Source organism: Leptonychotes weddellii, chromosome 4 (assembly GCF_054177405.1).
Source record: "Leptonychotes weddellii isolate Sample4059 chromosome 4, ASM5417740v2, whole genome shotgun sequence".
In the NCBI taxonomy this organism is placed as follows: Eukaryota; Metazoa; Chordata; class Mammalia; order Carnivora; family Phocidae; genus Leptonychotes; species Leptonychotes weddellii.
Window position 1 is genome coordinate 148309154 of NC_138372.1, and position 16634 is coordinate 148325787.

At 32.1% G+C, this 16634-nt stretch overlaps 1 protein-coding gene across 2 annotated transcripts in view; it reads right to left on the reverse strand.

Annotated features, from left to right (window-relative positions):
* The window catches only part of CSMD3 (CUB and Sushi multiple domains 3), a 1160890-nt gene that overhangs the window by 1014040 nt on the left and 130216 nt on the right, over positions 1-16634 (reverse strand). For both annotated transcript variants that reach the window (XM_081816413.1, XM_081816412.1), the window contains exon 2: positions 16404-16626. In XM_081816413.1, coding sequence (XP_081672539.1) covers positions 16404-16626 — 223 coding nt within the window. The remainder of the gene's footprint in view (positions 1-16403; positions 16627-16634) is intronic.

The window sequence follows — 16634 nt, forward strand, 5'->3', positions numbered from 1 at the left end:
CTGACCTCCTTGGTCTCTCTACCTGGGGTGGCCGGATCTCAGCTTAGACATTTTTCTCTCTCATGTATTCTCATCTAAGCCATAGTTCTTAGCCTGCTTCTTTCTTCTCTCAGCTCCAGGTTTGTATGTCCAAATGCCCACTTGACATTGCCAGTTGTGTGCCTAATAGGGCTTTTTAAAAATTAACATACTGGGCGCCTGGGTGGCTCAGTTGGTTAAGCGACTGCCTTCGGCTCAGGTCATGATCCTGGAGTCCCTGGATCGAGTCCCGCATCGGGCTCCCTGCTCGGCGGGGAGTCTGCTTCTCCCTCTGACCCTCCTCCCTCTCATGCTCTCTGTATCTCATTCTCTCTGTCTCAAATAAATAAATAAAATCTTTAAAAATTAACATACCCAAATCAAACTTCTCATTTCTAGCTCCAACCTAACATGATCATTCTGTATCTGCTTCATCCAGAAAAATATAACTAGATTTTTTTTGGTTTTTCATGGCAAAAAAAAAAAAATCAGAATTTTTTTTTGACTTTTTCTTTCATATGTTACCCTTAGGAGTGGCACATAAACCTGAGGCAAGAAGCTCATTCATCTATCGATGAACACTTCTGTTGCTTCCATATCTTGGGTATTGTAAACAATGCTGCAATACACATGGGGATACATATATCTTTTCAAAGTAGTGTTTTCATTTTCTTTGGGTAAATACCCAGCCGTGGAATTACTGGATTATATGACAATTCTATTTTTAATTTTTTGCGGAAACTTCATACTGTTTCCACAGTGGCTCCACCAATTTGCATTCCCACTACTAGTGCGTGAGGGTTCCTTTTTCTCCACATCTTCACCAACATTCGTTATTTCTTGTCTTTTTGATTTTAGCCATTCTGAGAGGTGTAAGTGATACGTCATTGTGGTTTTGATTTGCATTTCCTTGATGATTAGTAATACTGAACATCTTTTCTTGTGTCTGTTGGCCATCTGTATGTCTTCCTTGGGGGAAAAAATGTCTATTCAAGTCCTCTGCTCAGTTTTTAATTGGGTTATATGTTTTTTTTGGTGTTGAGTTATATAAGTTCTTTATATATTTTGGATATTAACTCCTTATCAGATGTATCATTTGCTAATATCTTCCCCCATTCAGCAGGTTGTCTTTTTGTTTTGTTGATGGTTTCCTCTGCTATGCAAAAGCTTTTTATTTTAATATAATCCCAGTAGTTTATTTTTGCTTTTGTTTCTCTTGCCTTAGGAGACATATGTAGAAAAATGTTGCTATAACTGATGTGAAATGAACTCATCTATGTTCTCTTCTGGGCGTTTTATGATTTCAGGTCTCCTATTTAGGTCTTCAATCCATTTTGAGTTTATTTTCATGTATGGTGTTAGAAAGTGAGTCCTTGCCATTTGCAATTACATGGATGGACATAAAGGGTCGTTACTAAGTGAAATAAGTCAGACTGAGAAAGACAAATACCATATGATTTCACTCATATGTGGAATCTAAAAAACAGAACACATGAATAAACAAACAAAAAAGCAGAATCAAACCTATAAACACAAAGAACAAACTGATGGTTGCCAGAGGTGAGGTGGGTGGTAAAATGGGTAAGATGGGTGAAGGAGAGTGGGAATACAGGTTTTCAGTTATGGAATAATTAAGTCAGAGTAATCGAAGGTACAGCACAGGGAATGTCATCTATGATATTGTAACAGGGTTGCATGGTGGCAGATGGTAGCCACACATGTGGTGAGCATTAGCATAATGTATAAACTTGTGGAATCACTATGTTGTACACCTGAAACTAATATAACATTGTGCCTCATCTATACTCAAAAAAATTTTTTTTTAAAGTTCAACCTCATGCAATCAGAAAAATACAAATTCAAACCATGGCACAGAATTTTACAACCAATAGATTGTGAAAATTAAGATTTCTGTTAGCTATCAAGGGCTGAATATATCAAGAAATGTTACATATTATAAATAATTTTTATACATCATCCATGGTATTGTAAAGTAGTGTGACCACTTGGGAAAACAATTAGCTTTACATAAATTTGAATAAATTTGAACAATTGCATCTTCTTTTTTTTTTTTTAACATTTTTTTTTTAAGATTTTATTTATTTATTTGAGAGAGAGAATGAGATAGAGAGAGAGAGAGCATGAGAGGGGGGAGGGTCAGAGAGAGAGGCAGACTCCCTGCTGAGCAGGGAGCCCGACGTGGGACTCGATCCCAGGACTCCAGGATCATGACCTGAGCCGAAGGCAGTTGCTTAACCAACTGAGCCACCCAGGCGCCCCAATTGCATCTTCTTTATACACTGAATTGGCCCTTCACGCAGATCTAAGAGAATCTCTTGTACTCTGTTCCACAAGATATATACAAGTTTACTTATAGACACATTATTTGTAAAAGCAAAACTGAAAACAATACAAATGAATGTCTTCTAGAAAATACTACAAAGTGCATTATAGTCATAATTGAATCGTAACTGCATTAGACTGAAAGAAAATGGATAAACTACAGCAATGTGCTACAGTTTGGATGACTCTTAGAGACCTTATGTTGAGTCAAAATGCAAGTCTCAGAAAACTATAAAATAAGCAAAATTAAACTTTATGTTGTTTAGAGTTACATTCATGTATGATTAAACTATATTTTTTTAATTAAGGAAGAGATGGCCTTAATATGGGAATATTCGGTTCTAACAAGAAGTCAGAGTAAGGCCCGGGAAGGGATAGGGAAGAAAAATATTGGCACTGTCTTAGTTAAGTGGTAGGCTTATTGGTGTTCATTCTAATATAATCCTTCATAAATTGTATTTTACATACTTAAATACTTTTATGTACAAAAATATTTTTAAAAGAGAGTATACAGGACATTCATGTGGAAATGTAACTGATCCATTAAATGGTAACTTAGTACCAGTATCTCAATAGATCTGGTGAACAGTGGGTTGTATTCATATTGCTTTATATTTGGGGAGGGGGGTGAGTATTTTCTAGCATTCCTATCGCACCCACAAATAATTTGACTTTTGTAACTATAAAATATTATTTTAAAAATGAATGAAATAAGGCTGTTATGATTGGTTCATGAGTTAAAAAAAAAATTACCACAAACACATTGGTAGCTGCTGTGACAAGTTCCATATTCTATGCATTTTTTAGTCCTTCTGTCCACCAATCAGAGTTTCACATATACAAAAGGATTCTGAAATTTTATTTTGATTTTCCAATACCTCAAAAAAGCAATTTTAAAAGAAACAGATAATACAAATATAATGCATTAATTTTAATATAGGTTAAGGATAACAATATTTTATCACTAGATTTTGCCACTGATTTTGTAAAGTCTTTATGGTTGTTGTATGTGTGTGTGTACAAATTTATGATCCCTTCTGTTTTCCAAGATTAATCTTTTAAATCTGCATTTACAGAGGAATATTATTTGGAAATTATCATGTATATTTCTTGAATACTTGAATTTAATTTTTATCTTCCCAACCTTTATCCCAAATTAGTATTATAATATTTTATAAAATCAAATTAAGAATTTTTAAATACCATTTTTTAATTTGTACATAGCTAACTTATTTTTTTTAAATATACCATTTAAAATACAATCGAAATGTCTTCAGGATTTCTAAAAAGATAACATACATAACCATGCACTTAATCAATTATTTACTTTTTATGTTGATAAATTTAATTTTTTTCTATGTCAGCTCAATATCTTCTACTATCTTAAGAACACCAAACTTTAAACATTTATGAAGGAATATTTACTTCTCTTGTATACAATAATTTTTATGACAAAAATATATCTTTGGGTACATGTCATAACAGCAAATAGGTGATTTTTTTTTTAAAGTAGACTCTGATATAAATATGGACGCTTTAATGTTCTTGACCTTTCAATTTGCATTTAGTAAAACGACTTTGTAAAATAAGTGGTCAGTAAAAGTTATCTGATTCTGTAATTTTCTAGTTTAAAGTAAATCTAATCAATCATTCTAAAAATGGTATAGTTGAAATGTAAATAAATGTAACTAATGAGTTGTGCTATTGAGATTCAAACTTCCGTGTCTTGAAAATCTAATTTTATGATTTTGAAGAAATTATTGATCTTTCTGAAAATTATTTTTCTCATCTGTGTATTTTTAGTCATATTGGGAAGAATATCTGAAATGATATGAGAATTGTATATGTACAGCCTGACAGAGTGTGTATTCAGAAAAATGATCCTTTTTAATAGATGTAGCATATTTGTAGCTTCCCTTAGAATATCATATATTAACCAATTTAGATGAATTCACAAAGAGTTCATCTGGGATGCCTAATTTAAAAATTCTATTTAGGGTTTCAGATTGCTATATGAAATTTTCTGTTACTGAAAACATTTATATTTATAAGAACATCTAATTCCTTTCTGTGAGAAAAACCCACATTTTGAGTATGCCATTTTACAGAAGAAAAAATGAATGTTTATGGAGAATAAGTGACTTGCAAAAGAAATATCACTAGTTAGTGACTTATAACACCATGTATAGTTTGCTTTTAAAATATCTGCTGTTTTCCTGAAAGCAGGCTAATGGGAGTAAACTTTTCACAGATTTGCTATAAAAGATTGAATAAATATAATTCATAGAACAAAGTGTTTAAATTTGCTTGTTGACATCTTTTATGATTTAACCCCTGTTTTAATGGTTTGATTTAGTCTGTTTCTTCACTCAAAGCAACTCAATTCTTTTTGGCAATGTGCCTAGTATAAACAACAAATGGTTGTGTATACTCTTGAATCCTTGCCTTACTCAGATTTGAAAGAGTCTTTTATGTTGACAAAAAGTTCTAGAAACCCCGACTGTCCTTGAGATCTATCCAATCATTAATTTGAATGCTCCAAAGTGAGAAATGATAGCGAATGAGAAGAATCATTAACTGCCTAAGGTGCATCAAAATTTTAATTTTTTTTTTTCTATTTCACTTGCATGCCCTGTGGTGATCCATAAGTCTTTAGTAAATTAAAGCGTTAGAGAAGAGGGTACTAACCACAATATAGCATCCTTTTCAAATATGTTCGTAGAAACACCCACTTCTGCCCTCAATTTCTGTGTTTTCTGACATCTGTATTTTTTATACACGGCTATCACCATCACCAAGGACATAATTGGATTAACAGTGAGCAAAATTCATGTTGCCATTTGCAGATCTCATTAATTTTATACATAAATAAGAAAAACCTAGTATTGCTTCTCTTTATTGAGTAAACAGTTGTTAATATCACATACAATTTACACGTACACATTCACACAACACACACACTGAGTCATGTATGCCAGTACGTCAAGCACTTAGAGCCTCTGCATTTCACAGACATTTTATTATACAAGAGAGATAGATAATCAGGATACAAGGACTACAGGTTCTAACTCTGAAGGAGGAAGTCTTCAGAGACAACAGATTGGGTTAGGTCTTACCATCTCAATCAAACCTGACTGGGAAATTAAGGGAGCGAAGGAGAGAAAAACAGAGACAAGATTAATCATGTAAGAAGAAAACTATAGTGGTTGCTCAGGAACAGTTATGGGGATACTGCCAACATTTTCTGAAGGAAGAAAGGTCTACCAATTGCACAAATGGGAACTCAAGCCATGATTATTCTCTATTCATTCTAATTAGTATTCCTTCATTATATCCCTTAGGCTTGTGGATTCTAAGGTCATCTCAAAAATCCAGTGAGTTTGTAAAACTAAACAAGAAATTGTGATAAGATGTATTACATCTATTATATTTATCCCTCACAATACTGAAAAAAAAATACTAGGTAAATAAATGATATTCAGTAACAATAAAGGAATAAAGTTCAGAGTATTTAGCCACAGTAGTGAAGTATATTTTATAACTATGACCAAGAAGGTATAAATAGATTATGGATAATCACAAAGTAAAAAAGTCAACAACAACAAGGGGTAGTTTTATGATAGAAATAGGAAAAATAAGATAGAGCTTTCTCTAGCAAAATTTAGTTGATCAAGTAATCATTTTTAAAAGCACTTGAAATATGCTTCATTGTAACTGTGCTCAGTGAAATCCAATCCAATATAATTATTGAATTGTCAGTTCTAGGATTCCTTAATATGTAGGCCATCTTAATTCTTATTCACTATAATATCCACAGAGAGTAAAATGAACATAGACTTCTTTATACTTTTAAGGCTTATTATAGATCTAAATATAAAGGATAATATTCCTAAGCTTCAGAAGAAAATGTAGGAGGATCTTTTTCTGTCTTTGGATAAGTAACTATTTATCAGACTAGAAAGCACTAATAAATTTTCAAATTAATAAATTGGACTTTTTCAAAATTAAAAATTTCAGCTCATCAAAAGATGTATAACAAAATGAAAATTAAAGATTGGAAAAACACATTTGCAATGTATATATTTGTCAAAAAATGGTATAAGGATTGAATAAAGACACAATTCAGTAATATCAAGACAAATCAAACAACCCAATTAAAAATAGGCAAAATATTTGAACAGATACTTCATAAGATACATCAATAAATGCTCAATAAGCACATAAGAAAGTGCTTAATAGCATTAGTAATCACAGAAATGCAAAATAAAAGCATAATAAGATTGTCAACCTCAAATGTTGGCAATGATGTGGAGCAATCAGAATTCTTATACAATGATGGCAGAATATAAAATAGGGCTTGGGGCACCTGTTTGGCTCAGTTAAGAGGCTTACTTTTGATTTAGGCTCAGGTCATGATCTCATGGGTCATGAGATTGAGCGTCCTCAGGCTCCAGGCTCAGTAGGGAGTCTGCTTACGGATTCTCTCTCTCCCTCTCCTCCTGCCCCTCCCCCTACTCTCGCTTTCTCTTTCAAATAAATAAATCTTAAAAAAATAATTACAAAAAAGAATAAAAAATAGGGCAACCACTTTGGAAATCTATTTGGGGGTATTTTATGATATTAAACAAAGATTTACCCAATAATCCAACAATTCTACTACTAGGTATTTTTTCTAGATAAATGAAAATGCATCCACAGAAAGATGTGCAGGGAATATTTATTACATCTGTATTCAGAACAGCTCCAAACTTAAAAAAATCCAAACTTTTTTTACCAGGAAAATAAACAATTCATGGGATGAAATGTTATTCCACAACATAAAGGAATAAACTGTTGATACAGCAATGTGTATGAACCTCAAAAACAGTATGCTTAGTGAAAAAGACCAGATACAAAAAGTACATTGTGTAGCATTTGATTTCTATGAATATAAATATAGAAGGGGCAAATTAATCCCTGGTAAAGCAAACTAGTACGATGGTTCCTTCCGAAGTATGGGGATTGACTGGAAAGGAATAGGATATGACTTTCTGGGATGATGAAAATATCTGTAGGTTAATAGGGATGTTATCTGAGTTTATACATGTTTCATCAAAACCTAATTGTACACTTAAGATCTAAATACTGAGCTGTAGAAAATTAATGCCCCAATTATAAATAAAATTTTGATTCTAACATATATTAACTTAATTCAAAATATAATTCAATGTTTTCTATTTAGTCAACATTGAGAACAAGATGTTTATATATAAATATGCATGCTTAAAGTTTGTCTCTATTGATTTAGGACCATTATCTGGAAAATAAAAGACTGAACTGTTTAGAAAAAAATAAAATGATTTTGACAGACTCACATAATTATTTAGATGTCACATTGTTTAACTTTAAAAAATAGTTTTGTTCTTCACAATCCCTTTATATTATTAAGTATGTAAACTTAGATTGTGTTAATACACTTAGATTGTAAATTTGAAAATTTCAAAAATAAAGTTTTATGATATGGTTGATTATTTGAAGGTCTAATTTACTGAGAGAAGACTTAGTCAATAGTCATTAGTCAATGTTCTCTCTTCCAGTTTAAAATTTAAACCCTAAATTGCTAAGTAATATATATCAAAAAATATATACTTGAAATTTGGAAGAGATATAAAGAAACCAGAAAATTATTTTTTTCTAATGCCTCTGGGTATTCAAGGTAAAAATCTTAAAATTCAAAGATTAGTAAAAAGGGGAAAAATCCTCATAGCCCCATCACCATAAGATAACCACAGTTGTCATTTTGGAGTAAATCTTTCAGTTCATAAACAAACACAGACACAAATGCACAAGCTATCTTATATTATTATCCATGCTGCTTTACAATCTGTTTTTTTTTTTTATTCTATCCAGTGATATATTGTGAACCCTTGCTCCATCCATAAAAAATTGTTGTAAGATTTGTTATCTAACTGCTGCATTTTCTCCATTGGTTATTAATCAGTCTCTATCACAAAACATTCATAATTTTGCTATTTTAAACAAAACAGCAAAACAAATTCTGTATCTAATTTGGAGAGGGAGACATTTGATTGATTGATTGATATTATAAGTAATAATCTTAATTATTAGTTATTGTTGTTGTCCTTCAGAAGCAGTACATAGACTGATATTCCCATTACTCATGCAGGAAAGTACCTAAATATCTTCACCAACAGTGTTTACAATTGTTTAGGTCTTAGTTTTATATTTGAAAAATATTACATTGCTATTTTTGTTTTTTCTGATAGCTACCAAGATTTTTTTTTACTAGTTTCTTATTTTACATCACTAATTTAACATTCTTCTTTTGGGAACTCCCTGTGCATATTTTTGCATATTTCCACTCATATGACTATAATTTTCATATTTTAAAAAGTTATTTATATTAAGTATATCATGACTTTTTGTTTTATACATCTTGAAAACAATTCTCTTTGATCATTATTTAAATATTTTATTTGATGTATATATTTTTTTTAATTTTTTATTTATTTGCGAGAGAGAGAATGAGAGACAGAGAGCATGAGAGGGAGGGGGGTCAGAGGGAGAAGCAGACTCCCTGCTGAGCAGGGAGCCCGATGCGGGACTCGATCCCGGGACTCCAGGATCATGACCTGAGCCGAAGGCAGTCGCTTAACCAACTGAGCCACCCAGGCGCCCTTGATGTATATTTTGATCATAAAAAATGTTTTTATTCATGGTGTCACATCTTGCAATCTCTATATTTTGGTTAACATTTATAATGATAGGAAATTAAATTTATACAAATAAATTTTGAGAAATTATACTATGTTAGATATTTTAATTTTCTCAAAAATTTTATATTCTTCACTGCCATTAAATATAAAAAATTCACACTTTCATATAAAATAACTTTTCCTTAAGATGAAATGGAATAGAGTTATATATAATGATGTTGCATATTATGTGACTTTTGTTATTCATCTCATATCTACTTCTCTCACAGAATTGACTCTATCAATAAATGGTAAATTTTTGTTAGTTGTTGACAGAATCTGTTTCCTATAGAATAGCTTAAGTGATCTTTTCAGATTCTGAAATACAATAATAGGTCATGGTTTATGGGAATTGCAAAAAGGTGACCTTACTGGTGGGAGAAATTGCAAAAGGACCTCCTTCTTGGGAATGCATTTCAAAATAGGTTTCCTTGCCCCACACTAAAACAGTACCATGGGTTGGGGCAGGGGCATGAACCTGACTAAAGTAGCAGAGGCTGGATTATTGGATCTAAGGCCTGGCAACTTTGTGCAGTACAAAAGTTGACTCTGTTGGTGGTGACCCAAGTTAGATCATGTCACATCCATACTCAAAACCCTGATGGCCTTTTAGCTCACTTAAAAAAAAAATTCAGTGTTTACGATGGTCTGCCAGACTTTGTATAGACTTGCCCTATTGCATCACTTCTCAGGCCTCATTGTGTACTCATCTTCACATGCATGTTCCACAATTAGGATGTTTGCTCTGGTTGTTCCTTTTCCTTGGAAATCTCTCACTTCCGTTTGTCACCCCAGCTCTTACTGGTTCTACTCAACCAGCTCTGACCACAACATTTAAAACTTCAAATTTGAGTAACATCATTAATAGTGGAATAAAAGTTTTCTCCCATCTTCCCCTAAAGAACACTGATTTAGACAATTGTTCATGGATGAGAGACGCTTTGTAGAAGTCCAGGAGTCCAACAAAGATGTTCCAATTCATCATTTGAGCAAAAAATATTAAGATTGGATGCATCAAAGTTGGTAAGAGGAACAGTTTCGCTTTACCTGTGTCCTTCTTTCCTCAAGATGATACAGATGAGCCTTCTCAGCCCTTGATTTCTCTCATGGGGGGAAGTGAAAATATATGAATGATGTCCAGATTTCCCAGCTGTATAGGATGCTGCCAGAGAGACTCACTTCTTTTTCATCCCACCCAGAATACTGGGGGACAGAGACCAGTTGGGAAATCAGAATTTATGGCTCTCAGAGGACTTCAGACAGAAACAGGATCTACTTACAGCATCATGGACTCCATCAGGAAACCTTCCCATGAGCTGTTAGGGGTGCCTCACCTACAGATGCTCCAACTGGCCTTTTTTCTCTCTGAACAAATAAAAACCCATAAACAGATGGTTTCACTGTTGAATTCTACGAAACATATTAAGAATTAAAGTCCAGCCTTTTAAAACTCTTCCAAAATATTGAAGGGGGGTGGAACACTTCCAAATTTTATGAGGCCACCATTACCCTGATACCAAAGCCAGATAAGGACACCACAAGAAAAGAAAACTACAGGCCAACATCCTTGACAAATATAGATGCAGAAATCTCAACAAAATACGAGCAAACTAAAGTCAACAGCACATTGAAAGGATTATACACCATGACTGTGGGATTTATCTCTGGGATGCAAGGATGTTTCAATATAAACAAATTAATCAGTGTTATGCATCACATTAATATAATGAAAAATAAAAATTATATGATTATTTCAATAGATGCAGAAAATGCATTTGGCAAAAATTTACATCTACTTGTGATAAACACTCTTAACAAATTAGATACAGGAGTAACATAACTCAATAAAGTCCATATAGGACCACCCCACAGCTAGCATCATACTCCATGATGAAAGGTTGAAAAGTTTTCCTCTAAGATGTGGAACAAGACAAGGTTGCCCACTCTCACTACTCATATTCAATATAGTATTGGAAGTTCTAGCCAGAGCAAACAGGTAAGAAACATAAGTAAACGACATTCAAATGTGAAAGGAAAATGTAAACTTGTCTTTGCATATGGTATGATCTTTATATACAGAAAATCCTAAGGACAGTAACACCCTGTAAGAAGTAATAAACTAATTCAGTAAAGGTGCAAAAAAAATAAAGACACAAATAAATGGAAAACTGTTCCTTGTTCATGGATGAGAAAGGATTAATATCATTAAATTAATAATAATTAATAATCATAATTAATAATTGATTAATATTAATAATTAATAATAATGATAATTAACCCAAAATTCTCTGTGGAGTCAATGTAGTCCTTTCCAAAATTCCAATGGCATTTTTTACGGAAATAGGAAAAACAATCCTAAAATGTATATGAAACCCAACAAAAGGCCCTGAATGGCCAAAGCAATCCAGTAAGAACTGTGAGAAGAAGAACAAAGTTGGAATAAGAAGAAAAAAGTTGGAGGCATCACAGTTCCTGATTTCAAACTGTATTACAAAGCTACAGTCACCAAAAAGTATGATACTGGCAAAAAGCAAATTAGACCAATGGAACAGAATAGAGAGCCAAGGAAGAACCCCCCCCACACACACACAGTCAACTAATATTTGATGAGTAAGCCAAAAAATAGCCAATGGGGAAAGGATAGTGACTTTAATAAATTGTGCTGGGAAAACTGGATAAATATATGCAAAAGAATGAATTTGATCCCTATCTTATACCACAAATAATCCAATTTAAAATGGGCAGAGAACCCGAATAAACATTTTCCCAAGAAGTCACACAAGTGCTCAATAGGTAAATTAAAAGTTACTTGACATCACCAATTATCAGAGAAATAGAAATTAAAACTACAATGAGATATTACCTCATGCCTGTTAGAATGATTATTATCGAAAAAGAAAAGAGGTAACAGGTATTAGTGAGGATATCAAAGAAAGGGAACACTTATGCACTGGGGGTGGAAATGTAAATTTGTTCAGCCACTATGGAAAACACTATGGATATTCTTCAAAAAATTCAAAATAGAACTACCATATTATTTAGCATTCCACTTCTGGGCACATGTCCAAAGGAAATGAAGTCACTATCTTGAAGAAATATCTATACTCTCATGTTCGTTGCAGCTTTATTTAAGAGATGGAAGCAATCTAAGTGTCCATCAATAGATGATAAGTCAACCACTAGTTCTATAGGATATATCACTTATATGTGGATTCTAAAAAAGCCAAACTCAGAGAAATCGAGTAGAATGGTGTTGCCAGGGGCTGAAGTTTGGGAAAATGGGGAGATGTTGGTCAAATATTACAAGTTTCCAGTTATAAGATGAAAAGTCCTGGACATCTAATGTACATCATGGTGATTATAGTTAACAATACTGTATTTATATACTTGAAAGTTGCTAAGAGAACAAATCAGATTCTCACCACACACATGCAATTATGTGAGGTGATAGAGGTGTTAACCTTATTGTGGTAATCATTTCACAATATATATATGTATCAAATTACCATGTAGTATGACTTAAACTTAAACAATGTTCTATGTCAATTATCTTGGTTAAACTGGAAAAAATTAAAATAGCAGACTCTCTCCTCACTACCTGTCCCCCTCAGATGGATTTCTGTTTCTGTACAGCGGTTGTTTATTTTTATTGCCTGCCTCCCCCAGAAGAGTTTTTGTATGTTTACACTTACCTGCATTATATTTATCTCTTTTAGCATTATTAGCATTATTAATTCCTGAAAATTCATGCAACTTAAGAAGATAAAATTCATGTTGTGGCCATTTCTAGACTGTGACTACGACTTTATGATAAACTACTTCCTTTTTTTCAATGATAACCTTAGAAGTTATTTCTTTAGAAAATTAAACATTCTCAAAAACTTAACTTTTTTTCTAATAGTAAAATAGAAAGTGTGAATGAGAACACTTTGATACTGTGACCTATATTGTCTGTTGACTGGTCCTGAGCATTCTTTATGTCAATTTCTACAACTGAGGTTAGAATGAAATGCTGTTTTTCTGGAATACGTTTCACCTAGGGGTGGTGGTGTGAGGTTGTTATCTGAATTAAAGCTAATGCTGATATCTGAATTACTTATAAAAGAAAAAAAAACAAAAATGTCTTGTAATAGAAGAATAATTAAATGAATTATAATATAATTAAATATAAGCATCTGATAATTTGATTATAACAAAAATTCTAGTCACATGTGAAATATGTATATTTTAATGTAGGGAGATTAAATAAGAACATAAATAGCATATATAGTATGATCCTAAATATGTAAATATGTCCCATAAGATTAAAATTATTTTTTTACCTTTGGCATAATTTTCTTTTTGAGAAAATATAATATTCACATAAAAAAGGAAAATAAAGCTAAGAATTACTTTCATGCATCAAGTAAACCAAATTGTTTAAATGCACCAGCATATGATATAAGCTAAACGTAGAACTATGAGGGAATTCTCTAATGGTGTGTTGGTGCAAGTACCACATTTAGCCCCCAATATCAATTTTTATTTAATAAATTAACAACTTACAGGAAAACAAGCAGGATGATCAATAATTGGAGTTTTAGAGAATACTTTGAAAGTATGAAATTGTGTTTGCCAAATCCAATATGTCTCTCTACTTACACAAGCAAGAGTGACAAGACCTACAAACCTTCTCTTCTCTGCTTTATTGCAAGGCGGCTATAGCAAGCCATTAAAAAACAACCATTGGAGTTCACGGAAAATAACAAAATACAAGTATCAAATCTCCAAAAGATACAGAACAGCACACATACCATAAGGACATGTATTAAGTGAGAATGTGAGAGAAACAAAAAGCAAGAAAACAGTGAGTCAAAGAGAGAGACACAAAAATGAATCAAACTGCCAGCAACAGTTTCAGCTTCTAATCAAACAGCAGACTGTATATAAACACAGTCTGGAAGGTGCTGTAGGTTACACATTGGATTTTTTCTCCCTAGTCTTTCTAATTAAAATCAGCTGTAACATTAGCAACAGTATTTCTTTAAGCATAAAAACCAATAGATGCCTTATATATCCAAATTTGAGCAAAATTGTATAGAGTACATATTGGAAGAGTGACCTTAAAACAAAACCAAGAATAAATTTGTAATTTATCTTTTGGTTTATATCTTTGTATGTTATACATGCTTAAAACATTTTTATTATTTATCTATACATTAAATTTTGTCAAAGAAAAAATAGATTTTAATTCATATATCAATACATAAGTGATGGAGATTATATACATTATGAATAATATATTATGAATTTTATTTCGTTTTTCTTTTCTTTTTTTTTTTTTAACAAGCTTAAGCTCTGAACTGAGACAAAGATGGGTTGCAGTGATGATCCTGCCTCTTGCTACTTTGAACAAAATTAACCTTGGGCAAGTAATGTAAGACTCATTTTCCCAATTGTAAAACGTTGATGATAATAATAGGAATCTTTTCACTTTGTTTGAGAAGTTAAATAATATAATGAATACAAAATACTTGATAGTGTCAGGTACAGGGGACTTAATAAATGCTGAGGATTAGATTTATTGAGCTTTCATTACATTGTAGTACACACAGAATCTCTGTAAATTAAGTGCTTTTATTCCCATTTACAAATTAGGAAAGAAAGAATGAGAAGAAAAAATTGATTTTCCCCATCTGACAAAGTCTTTTAACTTCCCAGAGGCCACAATTGTTTCTTCGAAAAAAGGAGCCGAAGTAAAATAAAAATGCGTTTTCTCATTTTCAAGGGGATCTAGAGAGAATAGATACTTTTGCAAACCATACTCTCAGTGATTTTATAGTTAGAAACTGCCAGGTAGCATCGAGTGCTTTCTTTCTTTTTTATATTTACACCAATTATATTGCACACATTCCTGCTGTAAAGAAAATATGCAAAAAGCTTTGTCCTTTTACTTTAATATACATCATTTTAACCCACTGGAAACTTTGAGAATTATTTTTCTTATTCTCTTTTAGCCTGTAATCTGATTGGATGTGTACAGGCGAACACAGATACCTGCCCACCTCCCCCCCAACACACACCCTCTAGTGTACCATCTGTTTTCTATCTTGACTTAGTGCCATGTCATTAACAAGAGACATTCAGCCTTTAATGATCTTGGCCATGATAATGAAATAACAGACATGTCAGCCTTATTGTGTATTTCTTAAAGGGATAGATATTGAAAGACTTCGAGTAAGGGAAGATACAATTAGTAATACTTTGTAAATGAATGTACAGCAACAAACAAATAAACAAATAAACCCTCATCAGTAATCAATCTAGTTATAGTTGTACATACAAATGAGTTAAATATATACATACAAATGAGTTAAATATATCTAGTTGTTTCAAACCACATGTCTATGCAAAGAAAATAGACACGTGGTTTGAAACAACTCAGATATATTTAACTATCATTCTGAGTGTAAACATAGCCAAGTATGTAAAGAGTCTTTAATTCTTAGAGTTTATCTGCTTAGAATATTTTAAATTAAAAGTTCAAAAACAGTTTACTACAGTTAAAAAATTATACACATTGGTAAAAATCTGGGACTTAATGAAATATGTAAAATCTGGCATTTTGAACTTGGTTGAATTAGAGTTGATCTATATTTAAAAGGAGTTTTTGCTAAGCAGAAATTTCTCATGTTTAGGTACCCTATATTCCAAGAAGAAATTTTGAAGAACCACTTAATTAATAGGTGACAACTGATTTTCACACCTGTTTTATCAAGTAGCTTAAAAATAAATAATCTCATTTGTATGTACAGAAATGTAAATTTCCCAGTTAGTGACATAAACGGGTCCATTTTTCAGATATTTAGATTTTATAAACTATACACATTATATAAAATTAATGTATTTTCTTATATGAATATTGATTTTTACATATTTTGCATACTGTATATTAAAGTTGAGTAGCCACATTGCATGGTATGCTTTCACTTTATCAACAGTTATGCCCATAACTAATGAAGCCTGAAAATAAGTATTTAAAAAAACAAAATACCTTTAACCAATCTAAAGAGGTCATAATTCAATTTACATTCACTCTTTTGAGAGATAATATTAATATACTAGTATTATGAAGTCAAAGATACTGAGCTAATTTGTGCATGAGATGATATATTTCCAAATGAACAAAAATTAAATGGTGAATATGACTTTATTACAATTGTATCACAAATGTTAAGTATCTTGTGTAAAGTAAACTTTTACCCATAACATATTTTCCCTCCATTCCTCCATTCAAAACACACTAACCTTGTCCTAAAGTTTGTAGGATGAGGATGTCCATCATATAAGGATAAGTAGTCATATTCTTCTTCTAGAGCAAATGACTGAAAAACAATTTGTATTCTATTCCGTTCTTCTGCTATTATTACCCATGTACAGTTTGCACCATTTGGATATCCATATGGAAAACCAGGGCTTTCTATAGTGCCATTAAGTCCTTTTAAAGTTCCACCACATGTATAAATAAATCCTGAAACA